General features: G+C 47.3%; 1 protein-coding gene across 1 annotated transcript in view; it reads left to right on the top strand.

Annotated features, from left to right (window-relative positions):
• CLSPN (claspin) overlaps positions 1-23018 on the top strand; it is a 63796-nt gene extending 40778 nt beyond the window's left edge. Inside the window, exons 18-25 of the mRNA XM_044285078.1 lie at positions 4485-4594; positions 4733-4897; positions 5399-5520; positions 17998-18134; positions 18261-18360; positions 18761-18840; positions 18927-19088; positions 22328-23018. Coding sequence (XP_044141013.1) covers positions 4485-4594; positions 4733-4897; positions 5399-5520; positions 17998-18134; positions 18261-18360; positions 18761-18840; positions 18927-19088; positions 22328-22438 — 987 coding nt within the window. The 3' untranslated portion in view covers positions 22439-23018. The remainder of the gene's footprint in view (positions 1-4484; positions 4595-4732; positions 4898-5398; positions 5521-17997; positions 18135-18260; positions 18361-18760; positions 18841-18926; positions 19089-22327) is intronic.
• The last annotated feature ends 1400 nt before the right edge of the window (positions 23019-24418 follow it).

Below are 24418 nucleotides of genomic sequence, written 5' to 3'. Positions count from 1 at the left end.
ACATTAGCTCTCTCTTCGCGCGTGTCTCGGCCCTGTCCGTCACACAGCGCAGGGAGATTTGGTTGAATGTATGGGATGCGGACGCCTCCTCCAAGCGTTCCGTCACTAACCTCCCTTTTGCGGGCTCCAGGCTGTTCGGTGCTAAGCTGGACGAGATTATCTCGGACGCTACAGGGGGCAAAATCGCCCATCTGCCCCAGTCTTAAGTCAAAGCGCGTCTTTAGGCCTAGATCTTCGGGTTCCAGAAGCCAGTCCTTTCGTCGCTTGTCCTCTTTCAGATCCACCATGGTCCCCTCCTCCGGTGAAACGCAGAATTCCTGTAAGAAGCCCTCGTTTAAGCCCCAACCCTCCTGGCGACCACGAGCCCAGTCCGCTCGCCCCGCAACCCCAAGCAGCCCTCTGCCTGAAGGGGCGCCCCCACCTCTTGCGGTGGGGGGCCTGCTGCTCTCCTTCCAGCAGGTTTGGAGAGCACACATCCAGGACGCCTGGGCCCTGGAGATTGTAACTTCGGGTTAAAAAATAGAATTCGCTTCCAGGCCCCCGTAACGGTTCTTCCTTTCCCGCGTTCCGGGGGATCTGGTCCGGGCCTCGGCCCTTTTACAGGCTGCCTCTTCCCTTCTATCCAGGGGAGTGGTTTCGCTGGTTCCCTGGAGGAACAGGGCACAGGTTTTTATTCCAATCTGTTCGTTGTTCTGAAGGAGGGATTGGTCCGTCCGATCCTGGACCTAAAACTGCTAAACAAGTACTTGAGGCTGCGGAGGTTCCGAATGAAATCACTCCGCTCAGTCATTGCTTCTCTTCCAGGGGAGTTCCTCGCGTCAGTGGACATCCAGGACGCTTTCCTGCATGTCCCTATCGCAGAGTCTCACCACAGGTTCCTCCACTTCGCTGTTGGTTGCAGTCATTACCAGTTCGTCGCCCTTCCCTTCGGGCTGGCGACGGCCCCGTGAGTCTTTACAAAGATCTTGGCGCTTCTCTGCGTCAGGGGCATATCCCTATTGCCCTACCTAGACGACATCCTGATAAAGGCTCCCTCTCGCTCTCAAGCCGAGGACAGTGTCAGGATCACTGTCCAGACTCTGGAACAGTTCGGCTGGCTGATCAACTTCCCAAAGTCCTCTCTCCAGCTGTCCCAGAGGCTGACCTTTCTGGGAATGTTTCTGGACACTGTGGTTGCTCGAGTATTCCTCCCGGAATCCAAGGCCTCTCGGATCCAGGACTCTGTCCCGCCTCCTGCACTCCCGGGACCTCTCCCTCTAGGAATGCATGCAGGTTTTGGGCCTTATGGTGGCCTCAAGGCAGTTCTCTATGCCCAATTTCACACCCGGCCTCTACAGCGGGCCATCCTTTTGGGACAGGACGTCACGTAGTCTGGACACTCGGGTACAGTCGGCATTCCCTTGGTGGCTGTCTCCCCAGAACCTGTCCTCAGGGAGGTCCTTCCTCCCTATCTCCTGGACGGTCGTCACCACAGACGCCAGTCTCCTGGTCTGGGGCGGTGTTCTCCAGTCCCAGACTGTTCAGGGAGTTTGGTCGGTGGCGGAGTCCCACCTTCCGATCAACATTCTGAAGCTCAGGGCTGTTTTCCTTTCCCTCTCCCATTGGACCCCTCTCCTGGCGGGTCTCCCGATGCGGGTCCAGTCAGACAGCGCCACCACGGTGGCCTACATCAACCACAAAGGCGGAACCCGCAGCAGGAAGGTGGTGGAAGGGATCCTCCAGTGGACGGAGGCGCATGTTCCAGTGTTGTCGGCAGTGTACATCCCGGGAATAGACAACTGGACGGCCGATTTTTCTTAGCCGCCACAAGATGGATCCGGGCGAGTGGTCCCTGCATCCAGTAGTTTTCGAGGACCTCTGCCTACGTTGGGTCCGCCCGGACGTGGACCTGATGGCGTCCAGACTCGACAGCAAGGTTCCCACATTCCTGGCCCGAGCTCAGGATCCGGAGGCATACGGGGTAGACGCGTTGGTGTCTTCGTGGCAAGACTTTTCCCTCCTTTGTCTTTCCTCCACTGCCTCTGCTCCCAAGGGTTCTTCACACGATCAAGGCAGAAAGGATCCCGACCATCCTCATCGCTCCTGATTGGCCTCGCCGCGCCTGGTTCTTGGAGGTCGTTCGAATGCTGACGGAAGTCCCTTGGCCTCTCCCTCTCAGGAAGGATCTGCTGTCTCAAGGGCCGCTCTTCCACCCGAATTTACGGCCGCTTCGTTTAACGGCGTGGCTGTTGAAACTGCCATCCTGAAGAAGAGGGACTTCTCGGACGCTGTTGTGAGAACGATGATCCGGGCTAGGAAGCCTACCTCTTCCAAAATTTACTACTGTACCTGGAAGGCTTTTCTTTCCCTCTGCGAGACGTGGGATGTTTTTCCTCTTATTTTCTCTATTCCAGTGGTCCTCTCCTTCCTCCGGTCAGGCCTGGAGATGGGGGATGTCCCTGAGTTCCCTTAAAGGTCAGATCTCCGCTCTGGCCATTTTCTTTCAGTGGTCTCTGGCTCTTCTGAGACCTGTGAAGACCTTCCTACAGGGGGTGGCGCATTCGGTTCCCCCATATGTTCCTCCCCTGCACCCCTGGGATCTCAACCTAGTATTGCTCGCCTTTCAGGCGGCTCCCTTTGAGTTGCTGAGGGAGGTTTCGTTGACCTTTCTCACCTGGAAGGTGGTCTTTCTGGTGGCCATCACCTCTATCCGGCGGGTGTCGGAATTGTTTGCTCTTTCCTGTCGAGAGCCCTTTCTGGTCTTTCATATGGATAAGGTTGTGCTTTGCCCGGTCCCGTCCCTTTTGCCCAAGGTGGTCGCCGCCTTTCACCTTAATGAGGATCTTGTCCTGCCTTCCCTTTGTCCCTCTCTGGCAAATTCCAAGGAGCGTGCGCTCCATTCCCTGGACATTGTCAGGGCACTGAGGGTGTATCTGTCGGTTACGGCCCCATTCTGCCGTTCGGACTCCCTCTTCCTGATTCCCGAAGGGCCTCGTAAGGGTCTAGCGGGCTCTAAGGTCACTGTGGCTCGGTGGATTAGGTCGGCTATTGCTGCGGCATATCGCGCTTGTGACTGGGTTCCCCAGGCTGGGGTTACCGCTCCTGGGCGAGGCGTAATCGCGCCTCTGCTTCTCAGTTGTGTAAGGCGGCCACTTGTTTATCCTTGCACACCTTTACAAGGTTCTACCAACTGCACTCGTTGGCTTCTGCTGATGCTGCCCTCGGGCGAACGGTGTTGCAGGCTGTGGTTCCTGAGTGACCGTGGGCGTTCCCCTTGGTGGTGGTGAACTGTTTTTTTTCCCACCCCATGGACTGCTCTGGGACGTCCCATGGTCTGTCCCCCAATGGAATGTACGAGAAAGGGAGATTTTTTTATTTATTTTTTTTTTTTATTGGTGTGAAACTCGCCTGTAAAATCTTTTTTTTCTAGTCTTTTCCATTGGGGGACACAGCACCCACCCATTCTTGCCTGTTGCAGGAGGGGTATGTTCTGTTCAGTTGGGGCCTTCTAGATACTGGTTCGATGGCTGTGTTCCTGGTTTTTCGTTCTGATTCGTCTCCTCCTCCTGCTTTTGCACCGACTGAGGTCCTACTAGTGGAGCCTGGGGGTAGAGCCTGTGGGGGAGGAGCTCTTTGTTATTTGCATAGTGTCCCTCCTAGTAATGGCCTAGGCTATACCCATGGTCTGTGTCCCCCAATAGAAAAGACGAGAGAGATTTTACAGGCGAGTTTCACAAAAAAAAAAATCTCCCTTTTAATAGTTTGGGCTTTTCGGACAAGGCAATATGTGATATATATATATATATATATATATATATATATATATATATATATATATATATATATATATGTAAAATTGGGAAAGGGTGTGTTATATATAATACCTAAAAAAAAATATTTTTTTAATGTAAAAACGATTTCCCCCCTTAGGTGCTAGAACCTGGAATCTTTGGATCCCTTTCCTATTCACCCTAATAGATCTCTATTAGGGTGAATAGGATTTCACACACTCCTTACCATGGGAGCTTACCATGGCAGCCAGGACTTCAGTAGCTTTCTGGCTGCCATGGTTACCGATCGGAGCCCCAGGATTACACTGCTGGGGCTCCGATCAGAAGCTGCCACTGCCACCAATGAAGGGGAGAGGACCCTGTGGCCACTGCCACCTATGACTTTAATATTGCAGGGGCCAGGGCGCACTGCGCCACCAATATCATTATATAATATACCATTATCATTGGTGGCGCAGTATGAGTCCTCCCCTGTGCTGCTGAGGGAACATGAATGTGCTGACAGCAGCGCGCTCATGTTCTGTGATAGCACGCTGGACGCATTATCGGCAAGGTTTAGATACAGAGAGCATTAAAAATCATGAATATCGGCCGATAATATCGGTAACTCCGATAATAGGTCGATCCCCAATTGTAAGGTCAATAGTTTTCAACAACCAAGAGTTAGTGATTTGCCATGGATCCTGTTTTTAATGTCATTACGTCCTAATCTAGGAAGGAAAAGAAGAGCAAAGTGAAGGGGAGGATGATGAAAATGAAGGTTTGGAGGAGGAGGATGATGAAGAAGAAAAGATTTTGAGAAAACAAGGCAAAAAAAGAAAGCTGTAAGTAGTTTGTGTTATAATACAAAATAACTAACACTATAAGAAGTGATGAAATAAAATCTCGTAACAGTTTGGCTTGGTGAATAAACTGCTGATTTAGTTCAGTAACTAACGTTTATATTGCTTTATGTAATGCAGCAAGCTTCTGGACTTCATGGAAGATGAGGCAGAACTTTCTGGAAGTGATGATGGGAGTGGTGATGAGGATGAAGGAGATGAGAGTGATGACTATGAAGAAGAAGCCATAGATGAAGAACTCCCTTCAGATGAAGAGCTCCAGGACCAAGTCAATAAAATCCATATGTATGTATCTGTCTATGGAGTATACAGATGGCTCATTAAAGGGGGTGTTTTAAGGGGTTGTCTGAGATTTTTATATTGTTTGCTTGTCCTCAGGATAGTTCACCATATATCAGATCGGCAGGGGCCCAACTCCTTTTAACAGTGCCGATCAGCTTTTTGAAGTGTCCGTGGCCCCTTACTCGGCCAATGATGTCACATTGCCTAGGTGTGCAGCTCAGTCCCATTCAAGTTAATGGGGCTGAGTTGCATTATCAAGCACAGCCGTTATACAATGGATAGTGCTGTTATTGGTAAGCTGCGAGGAGGCTAAACGTTAACAGGATCATTGGAAGTGCCTCAAACAGCTGATTGGCAGGGGTGGCAGCAGCTGCACCCATCCTAATCTGATGTTGATGACCTAGCCAGAGGATCAATATTAAACACCCCAAATAACATCTTTAAAGCTTGGGACAACCCCTTTAAGGCTCACAATAAAAATCTGGCATGTCTTTTTAATTCTAGGAAGGTTACTATGGATGAAGACAAGCGCCGCTTGCGCCTATACCAGGAGCGGTACTTGGCTGATGGGGACCTTCACAGTGATGGTCCAGGAAGAATGAGAAAATTCAGGTGGAAGAACGTTGGTATGTTTTGAAAATGTAACATTGGTGCTGTTTGGAGTGATGTAATAGAAATCTGTAGATAAGGCCGATATGATGGTTCTGGTTGATGCCACTAGCACAGAACTTCAGCCTTAATTTAAAGGGTATCTGTTGCCACAATCTTGGACTACAATCTGCTGTAATACATGAGCAGTGCTGCAGATAAACACTCCACATTCCCCTGTGGTCAGTGTTTAACCCCTTTGTGCCTTTGGACGTACAGTCACGTCCAAACTGCTTATCAGGGCTGTGACACTATAAAGTTTAAAGAGACTAACCAATCGGAGCGCTTTAGTGTGAAAATGACCGTTTCAGAGTGTGATTGCCACCCTGGAGATCACAGCCTGAAATCAGGCAAGAGCCCCTATGTGCAGTGCCCCTTGTCCATGTGCTGGGCCCCATATGCTCCTAAATGTCTAATGTTCTCCATATGCCCCCTCTGCTCCACTTTGTGCGGCCAGCATTGATGGCAGCGGCTCAGGAACAGAGCCGCTGCCATCAAGCAGAGAGTGTAAGCTGTAACTTACAGCTGTCACTCTTCTGTTTCAGCCGAAATCTGTGCTGGCACCGATCTCTTCCGATTAACCCCATAAATGCCTCAGTCAGTAGCCCCCCGCAGCATCCATGGAGTTGAGAGGTGAACAGTCATATGTACCCCAAAATGATTCCAGTAAAAACTACAAAAAACAAGCCCCACACACAGCTACATTAGTGAAAAAAATAGTTATGGACTTTAGTATATGACGACTCAAAATATTTATTTTTTACACAAAAGTAATTTTATGCTGAAAAATAAAACATAAATTTGGTATCGCCATAACTGTATCAAACCACAGAATATAATTATATCATATGTACTGCAAGATTACATGTTAGAACATCCCAGATGCCACTTCTGAATGCTGCCGTGTTCCCAAACAGCGGTTTACGACCACATATATGGTTTTGATAAATTCAGGAAAAAATGCATTACAAATTGTGGAGTGCATTTTCTCCTGCTACCCCTTGTAAAAATAAAACATTTGGGGTTAAGGCAACATTATACTGGAAATAAAAGTAAAGTTTTCATTTTCACAGCTATGTGTTTCAAAGCATTCACTTCACACTAGATTTATTCCTTTAGGGGTGTAGTTTCCAAAATGGGGTTAATTTTGGGGGTTTTCTTTCTAGGGGTACCTTAAGGGCTCTTCAAATGTGACATGACACCTGAAAACCATTCCAGCAAAATCTGCCCTCAAAATCTGGTGGTTCTTTCCTTCTGTGCCCTGCCGTGTACCCATACAGCAGTTAAGACCACATATCGGATGTTTCTGTAAACTGCAGAATCTGGGTAATAAATATTGAGGTTTGGTTTGCTGTTAACTCTTGCTGTGTTACAGGAATAATTGATCAAAATGTAAAATCTGCACAAAAAACTTTTAAATTTCCCTTGCGTTTTGCTTGAGTTCTTATGGAATACTCTAAAGGGTTAACAAAGTTTGTAAAATCAGTTTTGAATAACTTGAGGGGTGTAGTTTCTAAAATGGGGTCATTTATGGGTGGTTTCTATTATGTAAGTCCCACAAAGTGACTCCATAACTGGACTGGTCCTTAAAAAACAAACAAAAAAAAACATTTTGTACTTAACGTAAAATCTGTTTCTCTTCCGTTCATTGGGGGACACAGGCTTAACTATGGGTATAGCTGCTGCCACTAGGAGGCGGACACTAAGCACAAAAGTGGGAGCTCCTCCCTTCAGCTATACCCTTCTTACAGGGACTAAGCTAGAACAGTGCAAAAGCAGTAGCAGAAGCAAGAAAAAACTGGGAAACTGAACAATGTACAGTCGGGGCCAAAAGTTTTGAGAATGACACATATATTAGTTTTCACAAAGTTTGCTGCTAAACTGCTTTTAGATCTTTGTTTCAGTTGTTTCTGTGATGTAGTGAAATATAATTACACGCACTTCCTACGTTTCAAAGGCTTTTATTGACAATTACATGACATTTATGCAAAGAGTCAGTATTTGCAGTGTTGGCCCTTCTTTTTCAGGACCTCTGCAATTCGACTGGGCATGCTCTCAATCAACTTCTGGGCCCATTCCTGACTGATAGCAACCCATTCTTTCATAATCACTTCTTGGAGTTTGTCAGAATTAGTGGGTTTTTGTTTGTCCACCCGCCTCTTGAGGATTGACCACAAGTTCTCAATGGGATTAAGATCTGGGGGGTTTCCACGCCATGGACCCAAAATGTCAATGTTTTGGTCCCCGAGCCACTTAGTTATCACTTTTGCCTTATGGCACGGTGCTCCATCGTGCTGGAAAATGCATTGTTCTTCACCAAACTGTTGTTGGATTGTTGGAAGAAGTTGCTGTTGGAGGGTGTTTTGGTACCATTCTTTATTCATGGCTGTGTTTTTGGGCAAAATTGTGTGAGTGAGCCCACTCCCTTGGATGAGAAGCAACCCCACACATGAATGGTCTCAGGATACTTTACTGTTGGCATGACACAGGACTGATGGTAGCGCTCACCTTTTCTTCTCCGGACAAGCCTTTTTCCTGATGCCCCAAACAATCAGAAAGAGGCTTCATCGGAGAATATGCCTTTGCCCCAGTCCTCAGCAGTCCATTCACCATATTTTCTGCAGAAGATTAATCTGTCCTTGATTGTTGTTTTTTTTGGAGAGGAGTGGCTTCTTTGCTGCCCTTCTTGACACCAGGCCATCTTCCAAAAGTCTTCGCCTCACTCTGCGTGCAGATGCGCTCACACCTGCTTGCTTCCATTCGTGAGCAAGCTCTGCACTGGTGGCACTCCGATCCCGCAGCTGAATCCTCTTTAGGAGACGATCCTGGCGCTTGCTGGACTTGGACGCCCTGAAGCCTTCTTAACAAGAATTGAACCTCTTTCCTTGAAGTTCTTTATGATCCTATAAATTGTTGATTGAGGTTCAATCTTAGTATCCACAATATCCTTGCCTGTAAAGCCATTTTTATGCAACGCGATAATGGCTGCATGCGTTTCTTTGCAGGTCACCATGGTTAACAGTGGAAGAACAATGATTTCAAGCATCACCCTCCATTTAATAGGTCAAGTCTGCCATTTTAACCCTATCAGCCTGACATAATGATCTCCAGCCTTGTGCTCGTCAACAGTCTCTCACCTGAGTTAACAAGACTATTACTGAAATGATCTCAGCAAGTCCTTTAATGACGGCAATGAAATGCAGTGGAAAGTTTTTTGGGGATTAAGTTATTTTACATGGCAAAGAAGGACTATGTAATTCATCTGATCACTCTTCATAACATTCTGGAGTATATGCAAATTGCTATTATAAAAACTTAAGCAGCAACTTTTCCAATTTCCAATATTTATGTAATTCTCAACTTTTGGCCACGACTGTACACACACAGGCCCATAAAAAGAGAGAATGGGTGGGAGTGTCCCCCAATGAACTGAAGAGAAACAGATTTTACGGTAAGTACAAAAATCTAGTTTTCTCATCTGTATCATTGGGGAACACAGGCTTGACCATGGGATGTTACAGAGCAGTCCCAAGGGTGGGTCATAAACGAAGAAACTCCAGCCAATCGGAGAACCGCCGTCTGCAAAACTCTACGTCCCAGAGAAGCGTCAGAATATGAAAAGTTGTGTACTGTGTAAAATTTAGAAAAGGTGTGCAAAGACTGCCAGGTTGATGCCTTGCATGCATACCTGAAGGGCCAATGTCCCATGATGTACTGCCTGCAGAATGAGCAGTAACCCGGAAGGGTGGGGCCCGGTCACTGATGCGGTATGCTTCCAAGATGGCCAAACGAATCTATCAGGAAATTCATGTTTTGGACGCACCCAGCCCTGGTCTTGGCCCCTCTGGAATGCCAAACGGCGAATACGTCCGTTGGAAAGATGACGTCTGAGACAGATGGGAACAGCTTATACTAAATCCAGAGTGTGGAGCGACTGCTTAGGAAGGAAGGATTGATCAGGGCGAAGGACCACTTGGAGGATCAGGAAAGAGCTGCGAGTTCTGACCCCCTACGCATGAAAGTATTTGCCACCAAAGAAGCCACCTTGTAGGACAGGAAACGAAGGGACACCTACTGTAAATGCTCAAACAGTGCGGACTGGAGAGCGCTTAGAACCAGATTAAGGTCCCAAGGATTCAACGAGGATGGTAAGGGGGCGCAGCGTGCGCATCCCCCTGCATAAAAGTCCTAACTGCAAAAAGTGAAGCCAAGTTCCTCTGAAATAGAATGAAAAGAGCTAAGACTTGCCCTTTGAGAGAACTGAGAGCCAGCCCAAAGTCCATGCCAGACTGTAGGAAGGACAACAGTCGAGGCAATGATAAACGAATGGGAGACAGGTGGTGGCGTTCGCACCAACTCAAGTAGGACTTCAAAATCCGGTGATAGATCTGGCAGGATGATGGCTTTCTGGCACGAATCATGCGGACCACCTCATCCGAGAAGCCCAGAGCCTTTAGTACGGCGGATTTTACAGCCATGCTGTTAAATGTGGAGACCTTAAATTCAGGTGGAAGATTAGTCCCTTCGACGGGGAAGACGCCAGGGTTCGTCAGTGAGGAGGGAGACTAGGGATGCGTGCCACAATTGTGCCAATCCGGGGCTACGAGAATGACGGGCAGACCTTCGGACCTGATTTCTCGTACTTTTTTCCATTGGGGGGACACAGACCATGGGTATAGCTTAGAGGTATTAGTAGGAGGGACACTATGCAAATATAAAAGAGAGCTCCTCCTCGGGCTATACCCCCAGGCTCCACCAGGAGGAACTCAGTCTTTGCTTAGTGTATGGTGAAGGAGGTTGACACTTATTGATGCGTCTCCTTTTGGTTATTTTCTTCTAGATGGGGACACAGATCGGCATAGCGCCTTCCTGGTTCCCCCGTGGAGTGCCCGCCGCTGTAGTTTGGACCCTGCGGTATTAGCCAGGGCCTGGGACCGTCCTAATCAAAAGTTCTCGGCCACCAAACGCATTGATACGCTTTATCCTTTTCCGTCTGACAGTGTGGGGAAGTGGTCCTCTCCCCCTAAGGTGGATCCCCCGGTGGCCAGGTTAGCCAAGAACACGGCCCTCCCTGTTCTAGACGGCTCCTCTTTGCAGGACGCTGTGGACAGACTCCTAGATTCTCTTTCCAAATCCATTGGACTCCCGCAAGAATCCCTCTTTCAAGTCACAGCCTTCCTGGCGCCCTAGGGCACAGTCGGCCCGCCCTGCTGCTCCCAAGCAGTCTTCCGCATGAAGGGGTGCCCCCACCCCTCGTAGTGGGGGGCCGCCTGCTCTCCTATCAACAAGTTTGGAGGGCTCATGTTTAGGACGCCTGGGCTCTAGAAGTTGTAACGTCTGGTTACAAAATAGAATTCGCGTCCAGACCACCGGAACATTTTTCCCTTCTCGCATTCCGGGGCATCCGGCCCGAGCCTCGGATCTCTTGATGGCAGTTTCTTCCCTTCTGGACCAGGGGGTTATTACCCCAGTTCCCCCAGAGGAACAAGGCACAGGTTTCTATTCAAACCTGTTTGTGGTCCCAAAGGAGGGGTCGGTGCGCCCAATCCTGGATATGAAGCTGCTCAACAAGTTTCTGCGGGTGCGGAGGTTTCGTATGGAATCCCTCTGCTCCGTTATTGTTTCTCTTCTTCCAGGGAAGTTCCTCGCGTCCGTAGACACAGGACCCCTATCTGCATGTCCCTATTGCAGAGTCTCGCCAACGATTCCTGCTCTTCGCCATTGGTGGCAGGCACTTTCAGTTTGTCGCCCTTCCTTTCAGGTTCGCGACTGCCCCTCTGGTCTTTACCAAGATTCTAGCACCGCTAGATCCTTTCCCTCTAGGACAAGACCCCTCGTGGTCTGGATGATCGCATCCGCCTGTCCCAGTGGGTTCGGGCAGCTCTCCCTTGGTGGCTGTCCCTGATGAACCTGAGGTCGGGAAGATCTTTCCTCCTGTTCTCCTGGACAATCGTCAACACCGATGCAGCGTTCTCCAGTCATGCACGGTTCAGGGGGTTTGGTTGGCGGCGGAATCTCGCCTCCCGATCAACATTCTGGAGCTGTAGGGCGATTTTCCACTCCCTCTCCCATTGGACTCCTCTCCTTGCAGGCCGCCCGGTGAGGATTCAGTCGGAAAAATGCCACAGCGGTGGCTTACATCAACCATCAAGGTGGGACCTGCAGCCGGATGGTGATGCAGGAGGTGACGAGAATTCTTCTGTGGGCGGAGTCGCTCGTTCCGGTGTTGTCAGCGGTATACATTCCAGGAGTAGACAACTGGACAGCGGATTTCCTAAGCCGCAACAAGGTGGATCCAGGCGAGTGGTCTCTGCATCCGGATGTATTCTAAGACGTCTGCCGGATGTGGACTTGATGGCGTCCAGGCTCAACAACAAGCTCCTGGTGTTCCTGGCTCGCGCCCGGGATCCGAAGGCTTACGGGGTGGACATGCTGGTGTCTCCGTGGCGGGACTTCAGCCTCCTCTGTCTTCCCTCTGCTTCCTCTGCTAGCGATGGTTCTACGCAAGATCGAGGCGCAAGGGATTCAGACTGTTCTCATCGCCCCGGATTGGTCTCGCTGCACATGGTTCTTGGACGTGGCTCGGATGCTGGCGGGACGCCCCTTGGCCTCTTCCCGACAGTGAAGATCTCTCTCAGGGCCTGCTCTTCCACCGGAATTTACAGTCTCTTCGTTTAACGGCGTGGCTATTGAAACCGCCATTCTGAAGATGAAAGGGTTCTTGGATTCGGTGGTGAGGACCATGATCAGAGTGAGGAAGCCGGCTTCCTCCCGGATTTACCTGGAAGGCTTTCCTGACCTTTTGTGAGAACTCAGGTTTCCCTCCTCTTCGTTTCTCCATTCCTATGGTGCTCTCGTTTCTTCAATCCGGACTCGAGACTGGACTGTCGCTGAGTTCCCTGAAGGGTCAAGTTTTGGCTCTGGCCGTCTTTTTTTTTTTTTTTTTGAAGTCCTTTGCTCTTCTGGGTCCTGTGAGGACTTTTCTTCAAGGGGTCGCACATTCGTTCCCTCCGTACGTCCCCCCTTTGCCGCCTTGGGATCTCAATTTCGTCCTTTGCACCCTTCAGACGGCCCCCTTCGAGCCTCTGAAGGAGGTCTCCCTGACCTTTCTCACCTCGAAAGCAGTCTTATTTGTGGCCATATCTTCCATCAGGTGGGTGTCGGAGCTGGCCGCACTTTCCTGCCAGGAGCCTTTTCTGGTTTTTCACCAGAATAAGGTGGTGCTCCGTCCGGTTCCCTCCTTTTTGCCTAAGGCGTTCTCTTCCTTCCACCTGAATGAGGATCTTGTCCTGCCCTCCTTTTTGTCCTTCTCCGGCAAACCCCAAGGAACGCACTCTCCATTCCCTGGATGTCGTCTGGGCCCTGAAGGTGTATCTGACGGCTATCGCCTCCGTCCGCCGTTCAGACTCCCTCTTTGTGATTCCCGAGGGACCTCGTAAGGGTCTGGCGGCCTCCACGGTCACTGTTGCGCGATGGATCCGCTCGGCTATCTCCGCTGCCTATCGCGCTCGTGGTACGGTTCCCCCGGCTAGGATTACTGCTCACTCCACTAGGGCGGTGGGAGCTTCCTGAGCAAGGCGGCCACCTGGTCGTCCTTACATACTTTTACAAAGTTTTATCAGTTGCATTCGCTAGCTTCGGCTGATGCGGTCTTTGGTCGCAGGGTTTTGCAGGCTGTGGTTCCTGGCGGTGCTGATGTTTTATCCCACCCCATGGACTGCTTTGGGACATCCTATGGTCTGTGTCCCCCAATGGCAAAAAGTACGAGAGGGGTCTTCAGGAGGGGTCTTCAGTTTGTGGTTGGACCTCATGGGCTTTGGTCCGATGGCTTCCATTATTTTTTTTCTTGTCTCCTTCTCCTACTGCTTTTGCAACACCTGAGTTCCTCCTGGTGGAGCCTGGGGTTATAGCCCGAGGAGGAGGAGCTCTCTTTTATATTTGCATAGTGTCCCTCCTACTAATACCTCTAAGCTATACCCATGGTCTGTGTCCCCCAATGGAAAAGACGAGAAAAAGATTTTACAGGTGAGTTTCACAAAAAAAATTCTCCTTTTCCCGGCGGAGACGCGGAATGAGGTGAAGAGGAGGGAAACGCGTAGAGAACGTGAACTGACTCCACAGAATCAGAAGAGCGTTGTACACCAGGGCATTTTTGGACTGCGCGGCGAAGATCTAGACCTTGTGGTTGAAACGAGAGGCCATGAGATCCATGTCCGGCTGACCCCACCGCTCGCTTATCGCTAGAAAAACCTGCGGGTGACGAGCCCATTCGCCGGAATTGCGATGCTCCCGGCTGAGAAAGTCGTCGATCCAGTTGTCAACGTGGAATATAAACTGCCGACAGAGCTGGGACATGGTTCTTTGACCTGTTGAAGCGCGCCCTGCTCTGCCGCAAATGGGTGCTTTTACCACCTATAGCATCGGAGATGATCTCATCTAGACGTTTGCCAAAAAGTCTGCTACCAGTAAAGGGGAGGGCTGTTAAGGCCCGTTTTTAAGCATTATCCGACGCTTGGCAAGAGAGACAAAGGGTATGGCGAATAGCCACTAAAAGTGCTGAAAAGCGGGCCATAAGCCTGGCCGCATCCAGAGACTCTTCACAAATGTAAAAGCTGGCTTGGCACAGCTGCAGTGCAATATCCAAAAGTTTATCCAAAGGGTACCCAGAGGTGAGGCCATGATGTAGTTTGGTTGCCCACTTGTTCATAGCCTTGCTAACCTATGTAGAGACAAAAACAGGGCGCAGGGCAGTGCCAACTGCTTTGAAGTAAGATTTAGATTTTGTAAAAAAAAAAATATATATATATTTAATTTTATATCCCTGGGATCCAAAAAGGAAAATGGTATGCTTAGCCAGGCGGGATACCGGAGGATCAACAATGGCAGAGGACACCCACTTTTTCGTTAAATCTTCTGGGAAGGGATAGACGTTTGGAAAGGCAAAATGCCTGTCAGGGAAGTTCCACTCCTTGGAAAGAGAGGAATCAAAATCCGGGTGGTTGGGAAAAGATTTTGGCAGGCGACGGGACCGCCTAAAGGAAAAGGGTGCAGGGTCTTCAACCTGTAAGGTTTCTATAACCACTGCAATGAGATTGTTTACCATAGTGGACAGTTTGGAAGACTCTCACCTGTCAGCGTCTAACAACTTTTCCTCAGAACGCGCCTCTTCTAAGGAGGACGCCTAGGAGCGAGACTCCCTGGGAGTTGGCGGTGAGACGGGGGAATCTGACACCCTTCGAGGAGAGTGTGGTCTGGCCCGTTTTGCAGGACAGCCACGATGGTGATTAGCAGGGGGGTCCCCAGAGCCTGTGAGTGGTGACAGGAGAACATACATACCTGTCTGACTTCTGCCCCTCCCCATCTTGAGCCGGGTCATAATCATCGGTGTGCTTTATCTTGGGGAGGACTGCTACACTGGAAAAGGGGGTAGGGGGCTTACCGCAGGGCGACCATGGTGACCCAAAAGCTGGCGGGATACAGAGGATTTGGGAACCTGGTTCTCCTTTTGCTTCTGGCACCTGGAAACAAGCAGCGGGTTTTGAGACCCTCTGATCTCCTGGGTGGGAACACAGGGAGCGAAGGCTTCCTGTAGCCCTGCTAATAAAAATAAAAATATAAGTAAAAAACTGCAGACCTACAAAAGCAGGGAGGTCTGCCTCCTACGGACACTAAACTGAGGCTACTTTCACACTAGCGGCAGGGCGGATTCGACAGGCTGTTCACCCTGTCGGATCCGTCCTGACGCTTTTTCGCCGTGTTGCCAGACTGCCACTCCGTCCCCATTGACTATAATGCGGACGGGAGACGGAGCTCCGGCGCAGCACGGCGAGAGGCCGCCGGACTACAAGTACCGCATGTCCGACAGCTTAGTCCCTGTAGCAAGGGTGTAGCTGAAGGGAGGAGCTCACACTTTTTTGCTTGGTATCCACCTCCTAGTGGCAGCAGCTATATCCATATCATTGGGGGACAAAGGTCAAGCCTGTGTCCTCCAATGATATGGATGAGAAAGTTGGTTTTGGCAATTTTATTAATTTTGAATTTACTTATAAACTTCTAAGCATTCTAACTTGAAAAATTTAAATGTTTACAAAATGCTAACATTTAAGTATACATATGGGGCATGTTAAGTAAATAACTATTGTATGATCGCCCGATCCACATTTCCCCTTGGGTCCGCCGGGACTTGTGTTGGTGGCTGAGCCCCCGAACCGTCTTTCTGCAAATCCCCCCTTCCCCTCCGTTGGCAGGTGATCTCCACCGATGCCAGCCTGTCAGTTCCCGCTGTCTACATACCCTGAGTTGACATTTGGGCAGCAGACTTTTAGTTCCCAATGTCTCGACCCGGGCGAGTGGTCTCTCCATCCAGAGGTGTTTCAATCCCAGACGTGATCTTTTTGCCTCCGTCTGAATCACTAACTTCCGCTTTACGTCGCCAGGTCTCGGGATCCTCAGGCTCTTGCGGTAGACGCCTTGGTGCTCCTGTGGTCCCAATTCAGTCTCCTGTATCTCTTCCCTCATCCTCCGCTTCTTCCTTAGGTGCTCAAAATGGATCGGCTCCCGGTGATATTGGCGGCTCCGGACTGGCCCCGCAGGGCGCGGTATGCAGATCTAATCTTCCTGCCCGCTGACTCCCCATGGCGGCTACCACTGCATCCCGACCTCTTTTCGCAAGGTCCGCTGTTCGATCCGAGTTTACCTTGGCTTAATTTAATGGTGTGGCTGTTGAAGCCCCAATCCTGAGGTTCCGCGGCCTCTCCAAGTCAGTCATCCAGACCATGCTTCATGCACGTAAACCCCAGTCGGCCAGGACTTAGCATCGTACCTGGAAGGCTTATTTTGCTTGGTGTGAATCTGGCGAGGTTCACCCTCCCCTTTTTTCCGTCCCTGGGATTCTTGCCTTTCTTCAGGCTGGCCTTGAGAAAGGTCTCCGCCTGGCCTCCTTCAAAGGTTAGGTCTTGGCCTTATCTGTTCTTTTTATAATGGCCCTTGGCTTCTCGTTCCCAAGTGAAAACCTTCCTTCAGGGACTTGGCTCATCACGTCCTCCCCTTCCGTTCTCCGGTGGAACCATGGGATTTGAATCTCGTCTTAGATGCCCTTCAGTCCTTTCTCTTCGAGCCCTTGAAGGAGGTCTCCCTTTCTTATGCCTTTTTTAAGGTTGCCTTTCTAGTCACGATTACCTCCATTTGCAGAGTCTCTGAGCTGGTGGCGCTCTCTTGCCGGTCTCCCTTTTTGGTTTTTTACCAGGACAAGGTTGTCCTGCGCCCAGTTCCCTCCTTTCTTCCAAAGGTGGTTTCCTCCTTCCACATTAATGAGGAGATTGTCCTGCCTTCATTCTGTCCCAACCCCTCTCATCTCCACCGTCTGGATGTGGTTCGGGCGCTCCGGCTGTATCTCCAGTTAACAGAGTCCGTCCTGACTCTGTCGTCCCTGAGGGCTCACGTAAGGGTTTACAAGTCTCCAAAGCTACCATCTCCCATTGGATTAGGTCGGCTGTCAAGGAAGCTTATGTTGCAAAGTGTTGTGTTCCCCCTTTCCTGTTGACGGCGGTCTGGCCTCTGCCGCCCAGGTCTGCAAGGCCGCCACCTGGGCCTCAGTTCACACCTTCTCCAGGTTTTACCACATCCATTCCTTGGCCTCTGTTGATGCCAGTTTGGGTCGCAAGGTTCTGTAAGCAGCTGTGCACTAGGTTTTTCGCATAGATGTTTCTTCCCACCCTCGGGGACTGCTTTGGCATGTCCCATGGTGCTGTGTCCCCCAATGCCATTCACGAGAAAAAATTGATTTTTGTACTTGCCGTAAAATCCTTTTCTCGTTGGGGGACACAGATCCCTCCCTTGTTGTTTTTCCTCTTCGTTAGGTTTACTGGGTTTCCCAGGACTCTTAGATATTGGTCCTCTTTCTGGTTTAGGACATGTTGGCTTCACTTCTTGCTCTGGTTTTTGGTGCTCCTACTGCTTTAGTACCAACTGATTAGTTTAGTGTCTGTGCAGAGGGTTTAGCCTATCTGGGTGAAGCCGACACTTTTCCTTTCTAGTGTCAGCCTCCTAGTGGCAGCTGGGCATATACTCATGGTGCTGTGTCCCCCAAGGTATTTAATAAGAAAATAATTTTATGGGAAGTACAAAAATCTAATTTTTATTCTCAGCAACTCGGGCACATTTAAACAAAGGACCAACACAGATGCCTTCAGCTGCCAAGTGCACATGTAACAGGTCAGCCAGTGTCATAGGTACAAATCTGTTTAAGGAAAAAAAGCCTGCAAATGTGCGGTGTGCTCTTTGCTCAGGCCCTGTTCTTGAGATAGAGGTGGGACCTGCACCTTTCTGACATTTATGGCATATCCGATTGATATGCCATAAATGTTTAAGATGGGTCAACATTTTAATGGCGCTTTTGTGTATATCAGGTATAATGGTAAGTTGCAGAGCATGATCTGTTTCTTTTGTATCCTTAGATGATGCCTCTCAGATGGACATGTTCCACAGATATTCTGAACTAGAAGATCAGGAGGCAGAGAATGAAGAAATGGATGAGGCAGAAGCCAAAAGGAGGAAGGAGCGATTTGAACGAGAGCAGTGGTTCCGCGAACAGGTAGAGTGCTCAATTGGGTTCAGCTATGTTGACATTTGTATGGTTGAAATGTCAACTATGAAGGGATTGTTTTCATATTGGCTTTTACTGTTTGAAGAATCGAATTACTTTATTTTTATATTTTAGTCTGAAAATGGTGGCAAAGTAGTAGAGGACGACATTGGGGAAAACAGTCAGTTCATGAAGTTGGCAAAGAAAGTTACAGAAAAAGTTTTACAGAGGAGATGTGAGTAGATTTTAAATAATTAAGAAGTATTAAATATGTCTTAGTTATAAGGGGCTAAAAGAAACCAAAGTTGGCCTCCTAGCACTACTGTTTTTAAGCAGTTTGTTAGAAAGGAACTATTTACATGTCTTCATCCACTATCCCACGATAAGGATTAAAGTGTTTCCACCTATATCCCTGTGTTTCCCTTTTATGATAGGAGTGGAGGTTTGGCATGCACCTGGCTAATCCATTTGTTCCTATGGGACTCCAGACACAGCGCTGTACTCCCTGTCTCTTGCTATCCCATGTGAAGAATGAAGTGGCAGCAGGCATGCTTGACTGAGGCTTCATTCGTATGTTTCACCATTCTGTCTGATTTTGCTCATACATAATCCTACTATCAACTTTATATTTACAGCGACCATAGAAACTACTGAGCCAAAAAAGCAAGCCCCTAAAAATCCTTTTGAAATTCAACGACCTTTTAGTCTTCCAAAGGTGAGAGTTTATTAAAAAAAATTATATGGTGTATGAGAAGACGAACCATTTCTTCAGCTCACTAATCATAATTTACTTTACATTAGATGAAAACAGGTTCGCTGTTGAACAAGCCAAAAGAAGTACTTGAAAAACTGGCAGCAATGTCAAACCTGAACCCTAATGCACCAAGAAACACAAGGAAGTTTGTCTTTCACATGCTGTCTCCACAAAAGAAAGAAGAATCCACAGCTAAACCAAAACCAAAGGTAATGTACTTTGTCTGCAGCAAACAATTGCTTGGGAACGCTATGCAGTTAAGATGTGCAGTGGTGGTACTGAAACGCAAGACTTATTTTTGTATGATATATATGTTCAGTATGTATATTGTCCGTTTTTGCAGAATATTTTTGCTTGGTTGTATTTATATTTGCGTGTCCCCTGTTTGAATAAAGCAGCAGTATAGTTTTCTTTCACAACTTTGTGGGAATGTCGGAGATAAAGTACAAACGTCTGGTATCTCCAGCAGTCCCAAAGTTTTTTTTTTTTTTAAATGTTACCCCCTTTTCTTGTGATCGGTGAGGGGTTGCTGCGATCAGACATATCCTGTGGATAGGTGATAAATTTCACTCTTGAGACAAAATTATTATTTTTTAAATACTAAAGAATAGCCGCTGCGTGTGTTTTTTTTTTTTTTTTTTTTTTTTATATTGTATTTGAGGTAACCTGAAGTAGTACACATTCTAAAGGAGTAGATGGACTGTATATACTATTGAGTAGATTCTGAGACCATGTTAGATCCCTGAAATCACAAAGGAGTTCAATGTATCAGTCCGCCTTCAAATAAACATGGCGTATAAAAACCACATTCTTCCAGCTGTGGTCTGAACCTACGACCCAAACACAATTTGTCTCCAGCCCAAAATAGAATTTTAAAAAAATAGATGGCAATTCCATGTCGCAGTAAAAGAATTCCGCAGCACTCCTAGGATTCTTCCAAATGATGTCCTTTATTCACCAATGAAACGTTTCAGTGCTTACTGGGATTTTTCGCAATCCATGTAATAAATACTTGATATATTTTTTTGGTAGGGTTCTATTAGCTCTGATTACAATATTGAAAGGATTGCAGCAGGCTAGCTTGCCCCCATCTCACATAGCTTTATTGGGGAGACAAGATTGCATGATTTTTGCCTGACTTAGAGGGCCTGTCTCCAAAAAATTCTGTGCAATCTAGAAGCACCAGATTATAGAGCAGGAGAAGCTGGGCAGATTGTCATATAGTTTTGTAGGAAAAGATTTAGTAAAACCTGCAATTTTTACATTTTAGATCTATGCTGTGAATACCTATGGGTACAGGAGCGAGGAGTTATCAGTGATTGGCACTGTGTGTACAAGGCTGGTTTCACACGAGCGAGTGCCACGCTCCAGACTCGCAGAGTGGTATTGGATAACAATTGACAGCATTATGTCGGTGTTATTCAATACATTACAGACCTAAGGGTTACATAGCATCATAAATCAATATAATGCTATGCGACTCGGGCAGTGCTGGAAGTTCAGATGGGATACTCACGCTGCGAGTCCAGAGCATGACACTTGCTCGTGTGAAACCAGCCCAAGTGTGCATACTGAGGTAGCTGTCAGTTACTAATAACATCTCTTCCCTGTACCGATAGCGGTTTAGAGCTGCATATACAGGTCCTTCTCAAAAAATTAGCATATTGTGATAAAGTTCATTATTTTCTGTAATGTACTGATAAACATTAGACTTTCATATATTTTAGATTCATTACACACCAACTGAAGTAGTTCAAGCCTTTTGTTTTAATTTTGATTTTGGCATACAGCTCATGAAAACCCCAAATTCCTATCTCAAAAAATTAGCATATCATGAAAAGGTTCTCTAAACGAGCTATTAACCTAATCATCTGAATCAACTAATTAACTCTAAACACCTGCAAAAGATTCCTGAGGCTTTTAAAAACTCCCAGCCTGCTTCATTACTCAAAACCGCAATCATGGGTAAGACTGCCGACCTGACTGCTGTCCAGAAGGCCATCATTGACACCCTCAAGCAAGAGGGTAAGACACAGAAAGAAATTTCTGAACGAATAGGCTGTTCCCAGAGTGCTGTATCAAGGCACCTCAGTGGGAAGTCTATGGGAAGGAAAAAGTGTGGCAGAAAACGCTGCACAATGAGAAGAGGTGACCGGACCCTGAGGAAGATTGTGGAGAAGGACCGATTCCAGACCTTGGGAGACCTGCGGAAGCAGTGGACTGAGTCTGGAGTAGAAACATCCAGAGCCACCGTGTACAGGCGTGTGCAGGAAATGGGCTACAGGTGCAGCATTCCCCAGGTCAAGCCACTTTTGAACCAGAAACAGCAGCAGAAGCGCCAGAGAAGCAGCACTGGACTGTTGCATGTCATTCGGAAATCAAGGTGCCAGAGTCTGGAGGAAGACTGGGGAGAGGGAAATGCCAAAATGCCTGAAGTCCAGTGTCAAGTACCCACAGTCAGTGATGGTCTGGGGTGCCATGTCAGCTGCTGGTGTTGGTCCACTGTGTTTTATCAATGGCAGGGTCAATGCAGCTAGCTATCAGGAGATTTTGGAGCACTTCATGCTTCCATCTGCTGAAAAGCTTTATGGAGATGAAGATTTCATTTTTCAGCACGACCTGGCACCTGCTCACAGTGCCAAAACCACTGGTAAATGGTTTTCTGACCATGGTATTACTGTGCTCAATTGGCCTGCCAACTCTCCTGACCTGAACCCCATAGAGAATCTGTGGGATATTGGGAAGAGAAAGTTGAGAGACGCAAGACCCAATACTCTGGATGAGCTTAAGGCCGCTATCAAAGCATCCTGGGCCTCCATAACACCTCAGCAGTGCCACAGGCTGATTGCCTCCATGCCACGCGGCATTGAAGCAGTCATTTCTGCAAAAGGATTCCTGACCAAGTATTGAGTGCATAACTGAACATAATTATTTAAAGGTTGACTTTTTTTGTATTAAAAACACTTTTTTATTTTATTGGTCGGATGAAATATGCTAATTTTTTTAGATAGGAAATTTGGGTTTTCATGAGCTGTATGCCAAAATCATCAATATTAAAACAATAAAAGGCTTGAACTACTTCAGTTGGTGTGTAATGAATCTAAAATATATGAAAGTCTAATGTTTATCAGTACATTACAGAAAATAATGAACTTAATCACAATATGCTAATTTTTTTAGAAGGACCTGTATAAATGTAACATTTTACAAGTTTTATTGAACTTTTCCCACAATACTATACATCATCCTTCCCCATCTTTATCAAGTGACCAGCATATGACTCCTGCAGCGTCCGCATTCATGTGCTGTACTACTGCTTAGCTATGGGTGCCATGAAACCGGACAACCCCTTTAATAGACCGTGACTGCATAAATAACATAAACATGAATTCTGACTAATGGAATCCATTTTTTTTTTTGACAAATTGTGTTCTGCTTCTGTCTGCAGGTGAAACGAAACATCAGTGCTGCAACCTCTTCACCCAAGCGGTTTAAGTCAGACCGTTCTGATGCTGCCAATAACAAAAATCGCAGCATCTTCCCTTTCCTGGAGAATTAACTGGCTGCACTTTATTAACTTGTGCCATGCTTATTGAAATGTAGTAAGGTGGGTGTCTGGATGTGTCATGAATGTAGGCAAGAACAAGACTGGAAGTTGCTTGAACGTATTACGTCCTTCAACGTTTGAACTGTTGTCTACAAAGTTGAATTATTTGACTTGTACAGATTGTTTGTAAATGTTCATGTTGTATTCTTTGCTAAGTTATCTCTGTGTTCTTGCACAAATTATGTAAATTTGTAGGTATGTGCTCTCCCGTGTAAAAAATGAGATGCTTGGAGCAAATAGTGTGTGTGTGTGTTTGTATATATATATGTGTGTGTGTGTGTGTGTGTGTGTGTGTGTATTTCATTCATAGGCCTTGCTTGCAGCATGTAGTCTACTTTACATGGGGATTTAAATAACACAGAACACTAATGTAGTAGTCTCTTAGCATTTTTAAATATACATTTTTTTTAAGCATATTTTGTCTGAATGTAATTATATTGTTTGTAAAGTATTTTTGTAAATGGTTTTAAATGTAAATTGCTTTTGCAATTGAGAGTTCTGATTTTATTAATAAAATTGCTCTTCTAAATACTGTATGTTTCTGGTTTTTAAAGTACCATTCAGGGTGTGTGACAAATCAATTAAATGACTCCAAAGCTTTAATAACAGTTGGAAATAAAGGTTAGTTTGTAGTTATCAAATGAATATGAATAGTAAATTTGAAGATAAATTGTGTAACATTTACATAGGGAGCAGTCTATAATTGCATGCATAACAGCATCATTGTTTCAACCTGCATATACAGAAATGTTTCCAGCCTAGGACAATTCACTTTGTACAATTTTTGTATAGATCCTGTTTGTCCCAAATATAGGACATAATTTCTTAGAGGTATAAGTACAAGTCATAGACAAACACTTTGTATACGATCTATTACTACATATGCATGTAATAGCTGTGTTTCCTTTAACTCTGAAGGTAGCCATACACATTACATAGAGGTTAATTTGTAGTTGAACAATCAATCATCTGATCAGTGATCTTTTCACAGACACAGCTCCCCCCCCCCCTTTCCCCTAGACGTATTTAAGTCCACATTGGCCGTTACAGTTGTTCAAACTGGCCAAACAAGTTAAATGGAACCGGTTGATGGATGAAAGATTTTTCTGGGAACGTTCTTTCAAATTTTTTTTATCCATGAATGAGATTTTTATATAGAGAGATAGAGAGAGATAGAGAGAGAGATAGAGAGAGAGATAGAGAGAGAGAGATAGAGAGAGAGATAGAGAGAGAGAGAGAGAGAGAGAGAGAGAGAGAGATAGAGAGAGATAGAGAGAGAGAGAGAGAGAGATATAGAGAATCCTGCCAGCTGAAGGGTCACCCATCCAAGTCCCTCTGCCAGCTTCCTGCCACTACGGTGCCAGTAGCTGAAGTGGTGACCCTGCTGGAACCGAGAAAGGGTGAAGACGGCGGCTGGACAGATAAGTGATGCCTGCTCCAGGCCGTCGTCCCCATCCCATCACAGCCGCTGCGCTGAGCGGGAGATGCAAGACCTGAGGGGGCGGGGCTTACTCTTCCCGCCACAGCTATTCAGGAAGTCTTCACTGGGGCTCCTCTCCTCACGTCGCTGTACTCTCTCCAGCCTCAGATTGCCCCTACCATCATGTCCGATCCCTCGGGTGCTCCACCTTGGCTGCCAATAGCTGTCACTATGCCTGTTCTATGTCAGGCAAAATTCCCTTGCGGGCAACCGGGTTCTGTCTGCTCTGCTTGTCAGACCCCCCCCCCCCCCCCCCCCCCCCAGGTCACTTCAATCAGTGCATGGCATTCACAAAAGCATCCCAGAGTAGACCATGTTTCTTTCTCTGACGCATCCGTGTACGGTCTCCCTCAGGGTTTTCTTCTGGGGATGTGCTGTCTGACTGAGAGGTTGAGAATTCGGATTTGGATATGGATACGGAGCAGCCTTCTAAGTTTCCCTCGACCATGGAT

The sequence above is a fragment of the Bufo gargarizans genome, chromosome 3 (genome assembly GCF_014858855.1).
Source record: "Bufo gargarizans isolate SCDJY-AF-19 chromosome 3, ASM1485885v1, whole genome shotgun sequence".
Taxonomy (NCBI): Eukaryota; Metazoa; Chordata; class Amphibia; order Anura; family Bufonidae; genus Bufo; species Bufo gargarizans.
Note: the sequence above shows the minus strand (reverse complement) of the source record. Positions and strands in the feature narration are given on the sequence as shown.